The sequence below is a fragment of the Aphanomyces invadans genome (assembly GCF_000520115.1).
Source record: "Aphanomyces invadans strain NJM9701 unplaced genomic scaffold supercont1.32, whole genome shotgun sequence".
Classification (NCBI taxonomy): domain Eukaryota; phylum Oomycota; class Saprolegniomycetes; order Saprolegniales; family Verrucalvaceae; genus Aphanomyces; species Aphanomyces invadans.
The window spans coordinates 724960-731223 of NW_008580177.1; the positions used below are offsets into that span (position 1 = coordinate 724960).

Here is a 6264-nt window from a genome sequence, read left to right on the forward strand (position 1 = left end):
GAGCACAAGAAAATTTGCGACATACTGTACTACAATGCATAATTCCAATGATACTACCACTAACTACTTCCGGGTGAGGATAAGCCTTCTCGAATGCTTTTATAATGCAGTATTCGGTAATCATGTCCCACGCCTTGATGGAGCGATTTATTATTGCCAGACGTGGAACTTGTTCCAGAAAGTCGCTGAGAATTTGTCATGAGTGCGAGTCATTTCGAGCTCGGCCATCTTCGTGTGAGAGGCAACACGCTGGCTGAAGTTGTACCTCTCTGCGAAACCCTGGCGTAACCACTGGAGGGACTTGTAAAGATCTGGCTTGGCTGCGGTGTGTGTTCGGAGTCAGTCCTTGTAGTCCTTGTAATGCAGCTTCATGAATTATAATCATGTGCATGCTCGTATCAAAATGTGCTCATCACGTCTGACGTCTTTCATGAACGTTAGCAAGTCGTGGTGAAACGGGATGATTGACTTTTCTCCCTGTTCACCAAGGGTCGTAAGCTTCTTGTTGCGCTTAGAGTCCGTAAGGTCTTTGTGCTGACGTTTCCACGTCCACAGAGTGGCCCAAAGAATTCCATTCAGTACACAGAACTTACGGGCACTAAAGCAGCTGTCCTTGAATTGGGCTAGCTGCAGTCTCTTCTCGCCGATGTTGTATGACTGCTGTCGTTGGAGCATTGGCATTGAAAGGTCAAAATGGTGATGTCGTTTCTGAATTTTGAATTTTTCAATTAATGATGTGCCGTAATATTGCTACTGGTAGCAAATCCAATTTTTTTCGAATATTAATATCGGTCGCAAATTGAGGAGAGGTCAAAACGGTGTCAAGTGCGACAGCGACAGCTGTGGAGACTGCCGCTGCCCTAATGGAGTGGTTTGGACTCTTCGGTGTGGAGACCACATGGGTCTCTGACTGCGGGTCACACTTCAAGAACGACGTGATCACGCGGATGTGTCTTATGTTTGGTGCACACCGCCATTTCGTGACGACACACTGTCCTTGGGCAACGGGACGGTTCAGGTTGTAAAGGCTGCGACAAGAATTGCCCAACAATTAGGATGCACTCAGTAGGTCAGAATTGTGGGGTATTGAGGGAAGTTTTGTCTGGGAATATTATGGAAAGGCGTGCAATTCAATGCAGCTACGAAGACATACTACGTTTCTGCAATGACCTTGCTCTTTTACCTTGGCTTGCGTTAAGCCTTTGTCTTTTAAGAATTGTTCCAACATTCCTACCACTGTACTGTGCTTTCTTGAACTCCGTTGAAATGTTCTTTGAAATTGTGAAGAAAAAGTGCAAACGTGTGTACGTGGAACACTAGAAGGCAAAAGATCGGAATTGTCATAGAAGAGGTGCTTTCAACGTTTTCATACAACGAAATTCACACCGCACTTAGAAAGTGTGGCTTCATGTTATGGAAAGTTCATTATCTGAATAGCAATGGAAGATGTAGATGTTAAGGGTTATCCAACTGCGTAAATGATTTAACTGTGATTTACTACATGGAATACAGTGGTGGCAATAATTATATGCCACCCCACCTTTTTGCGTCACAGCGTCTTTGATTGGCCTAAATGTCAATATACTTCGTCCAATCAGGATGAAACATCACCGCGCCCTCACTGGCGGTGATGGCGTAATGGTTTGGGGAGGTTTAGCAGCCGCGGCAAGACTGAGCTTACCATTTGGAGGGTAAGCAAGACGTAGGAAGCTACATATCTACGCTTTCCAATTACATTTTCCGTTTGCGCATTTGGAGCACATGAACGACTGCCGTTTCCAGTAGAACAACGCGCCCATCCACACTGCACGCTCTGTAATGGCGTGGTTCAAGGAGCCTGAAGTGTCGATTGACGGTATCAAGTGGCCTGCCAAGTCGCCCGACTTAAGCCCCATCGAGAAGCTGTGGGGTATTATGTCCCGCAAGGTGTATGACAATGGTCGACGCAAGGTTTCGACAAATGCCGATCTGATTGCTTGTTTGCGTAAAATATGGGACAAAATTGATGTCTCTCTGTTGGAAAAGCTCGTTGCTGGGATGCCAAAGCATTTTGACTTGATTATTGCTGCCAGAGATCGCAAAATTAAACACTAACATGAGATTTGTGCACATGTCATAACATTATTTCCTTTGTAAATTTCAATATTTTTATGTAATTGGCGATGACAACTGTTTCCAGTGCCTGAAACACTCTGAAGATTATCGACTCCTAGATGGTGTACTTCATCTATTGCCAAGTACAACTAAATCTATTCATGACCCCAGTGCACTCACAGCATCCTTGTCATATCACTATTGCCACCACTGTGTGATCAGTATAATCCTGCTCTTCTACACAATCACATTAAAACTTCATGCGGAGACATCTCCGTACCACGAGCCGAATTGAACCCTCCCAACAACGCTGAGTTGGTTTCTACTATTCGTAGGGTTGCATCCATCTGCGACGCAAGAATTGCAAATCTGTTTGGAACGATTCAATGTTCGAATGTTGGCCTGAAGCTCCTCAACAATGGCAACAAAATTCCGATTCAAGCCTAATGCAACATCGAGCCCGAGGCGGGCATTGCGTAGGACAACTTCCAGGTTTGTTGGACTGTGCGCAAGAGGTGAAAAGTGTCGGGCCAACACAGTGTCAAGGGTGAAACCAGACGACTGACCTCTGAAGTTGCGAACAAGCTGGAAGTTGAACAAGTGGCCTTTACTCTCGAGCTCTTTGCAAGCGTTGTCGCCTGGGGTTGCCATCGAGTGCCGTGTGTGTGTGCTGTCGCATTGGTGGTTGGGACAGCTTCTTTTCTAAACACTAAGAAACGCCAAGATTCGCTTCATAAGATCTTGGGATGGCGACAGAGTTTGCATCAATTGTGCTGCGTCAAATTGTAGACGCAGCTGTCTAGTTTTGAACTGACGCAACAACATTAATAATACTACCTCCTTCCGAGTTCAACTATAAGAGCCAGTTCATCTGACATGGATAAATGATGACGACTTGCCATGAAGTGTCGTATTCCAAAAACCTGCAACAATGGATTACTTCAATGGCACGATAACTGTTTGAACTCATGTCTGTCTAGGACCAAGTTTAAAGCAGGCAAACTTTAATATGTCATAGAACATCATCTCAAGCGCTCGAAGAGGCGGGCAATATTTCTTGTGATGCTCTGAAGCGTCAAAAATACCTATCTCACTTGATACACGTCAAATTTCGACTTCAATTGCATGCTTCAAATATACCGGTCATACCGAAAAATACTTTCCAAAAATATATTCAAAGTTTAATATAAGCATAACAAATTGAATCAGATTGAACTCGTCGATATTTGCAATTCGCCAATTTGCAATTCTTCGAACGCATTACATATCACCACTTCGCTCAACATCAGGACCGATTCCACCTCTGCGGACGCAGTGTGGACAAGATCGTCGTCGGTTTGAGAATGCCTTGAGCGAACACAAACGTCGACGGGACACAGCGGTTCTTCGTGCAGTTGATTCTGTCCCTCAATCTGGCACTTCTTTGGAAGGGAGACGCGGAAATCGTTGCCCCCACCACAATTGAGAATCTCAATCAAGACAAACTGCAACGTGCGAAAGTTGGCAAGCAGCGTCGTCCAATGCATGTCACTCCACGCGGCAAGTACGTTGGTGACAATGTCGTCCAATGATCGTGCATGACGCTTTACTTGGTTGGATTGTAGGGCACGAAAAAAATCCAAGATCCAGCACGTTGGTGTCGGGCGAGTTAGCGGGTTGGCAGACGACGGAGATGGCAAATCCATCCGACGTACCAGCGAGTTGAATGCCGTTATCGTCCAGAGGTACGTGTGGGCGCGCGTTGTCTTGTTGGAGTTATATTTCTTTAAAGTCATGAAGGGGTCAGTTTGTTTTGATCGCCGGTATGACTTTTTCTAAGATCATCCTCTTGTAGACATCGCCATGAACACAAGAGGTGTGGCTATCGGTGTTCTTTTGACGCGGTTCTTGTTATTTCTGGCGACGGAAACGGCTACTGTCAATGGCCAGTAGCCAATCTTGCCGTCCCACCAGAAATTTGTGGCATTATACCAGCGGGCATAGCAACGGCGCATAGGAACATTACCTATGTAATTGATCAGGCTTATTATATAAATTTGTCGACAATGAGGATAAAGTATTTGTTTTTCACCGGTCTTGGCGGAGGCTTTTCGCGAAAGAGTCCATACAATACACATTTTGGGACTTTGAGGAAGAATTATTTTTCGTCCACATGAACGTAGTTTTCGATTTTTCACAGTGAAGTCCGAGCTAATAAAGCTTAACGCCATTTGCTACGGAAATACATGTTGGATTGGGCAAGATATAGTTTCAAAGGACGGGAAAACTTGCGAAACACAGCCGATTTTAGTTGGTCGTGTAGAACCGATTTTGGCACATTTATTGCAACCGAGAGGTCGCACAAAGTTGTTCGGTCTTTCGCATCAGTAGATTGTATTCTTGCCAAAAGGCCAAGATAGAGGAGCTTGCACCCACATTTCCCTTTCCTCCTAGAAAGGACACTTCCATATTTTCCAACACTAAGTTGTTTGCGTCCTCGTTTCCAAATCTTGGCGATCATTTGTGATGATACACCATACTCCTTCGCAACTTCGCCCTAACTACCGGGGCCAGGTGGCCGTTCCATGTACGTTCGAGAAGGTATCGAAAGATCTCATCGCGGACCAATCCGTCAGGTTGGGATTGCTCCATTGCCGGATTTAGTTCTGCCTGGCACACGTGCCATTTCAAATCCTGTATATCGCCATCACCGAAGTATATATCCCTCAGATGACGTATTGTAAGAATAGAACAAGAATTAGAGGTTCAAAGTGAATTTCAAGCGTAATCCGTCCAAATTTCACCAGGTCTTCCAGTGAAACTCGGAAGGAGGTAGTACGAACTTGTAGGGAAGTACCACAGGGGACATTTTTCCATCGTTACCTGTACACACCACAAGCATATGCCCGAGAGTACTTCGCGTAGCAGGTAACGAGAAGGATGAAAAACAAATTCAGAGTACACCCCCATCACTGTGTTCATTATTCAGTGTACGTGAGTGCTCGGGAAGCACAAAACTTCACTTTGAAGTTTGGCGACTATTTCAATGACCACGGCATGTTCAAACGGTACGAAAAGGCCAACGGCGGCCGTGGCAAGTGCGAGAAGAGTGGAGCTGTTGTGTACCCGAAATGCCGAGACGAATACACCTCCTTTGGCTGTACCCGAAATGAAAAAAGGGGTTCACCTCCTTTGGCTGCTGCATGTGCCGCCCCAGTCCACCAGATTGCGAGAAGCTTGGGCTGGCAGGCAGAATCGACCTGTCTTGTGCAAAGAAAATAATCATCGGGAGTTCCCATTTGCGTACGTGTGCGCCGTACGAAGAGCTTCGCGCTGGGTTTTGCTACAAAAAGTGTTTGAAGGGCTTTTATGGTATCGGGCCGATCTGCTGGAAGCTTGCCCCGCCTGAATGGTTCCAATGTGGCAAGGGCGCCACCAAGACGTCGAAGGAATGCGATCAAATCAATACTGACAAGATCTTGTCATTCGCCTCGTTGGTGCTCAAAATTTCCACGGAGTTCACGTCAAGAGGTGTTCAATGCTAAGGTCAACTCGGGGAAGTTGACCACGCTCAACGAATTCCATCAAGTCCTCGTCCGCAGTTCAAAACGCCATGAAAGCGTACGACGACGCCAACCGCCTTGAATCGGGTTACCGGTCCATCCAGGACCTTGTAAAAGAGGTCCGCACGACGAGAGACTTCGTGCAACTTGCAACGACGATGTCGTTGATTTTGAATTACACTCACATCTCGGGGGGATACAAGTACTTGACGTGCGACAAAGTTGCCGATCCAGACGAGTGCATCCTCGAGGAAGAGCAATGACGTTCGTATAATTCATGCGCGTTTTGTTGGACCCAGTTGAATGGGCGCCCACCAACCTTGTACGTTATTCACTCTCTGTCACGCTTCAACAATTGATATCCATCGGTCATGAGTGTGCTGGGGCTGGCGCGTTTGATGGCTTACATCGCATCACTTGGTGGGTCGCTTTCGACACGCTAGGCAAACTGGTTCAAACAGTACCTATAGTTTGTCCGCGGGCATTCCCCACGCATGATTTTGAGGCACGATGGTGTGGTTGAATCGTTCCACCAGACCCTGGCCTTGAGGGTGATACGCGGCGCTCGTGAGTTTGTGGATTCCGAGGGTAGCGTACATGGCCGAGGCCAGTTCGGACACGAAGTTGG

The 6264-nt window shown here is 46.5% G+C and overlaps 1 protein-coding gene across 1 annotated transcript; it reads left to right on the top strand.

The window, feature by feature from the left end:
* Positions 1-5686: 5686 nt before the first annotated feature.
* On the top strand, positions 5687-5899 carry H310_11625 (hypothetical protein; the record flags this gene model as incomplete). The annotated part of the gene is made up of 1 exon (XM_008878354.1): positions 5687-5899. The coding sequence occupies one exon, from the start codon at positions 5687-5689 to the stop codon at positions 5897-5899; it is 213 nt and encodes a 70-aa protein (XP_008876576.1).
* Between the last annotated feature and the right edge of the window lie 365 nt (positions 5900-6264).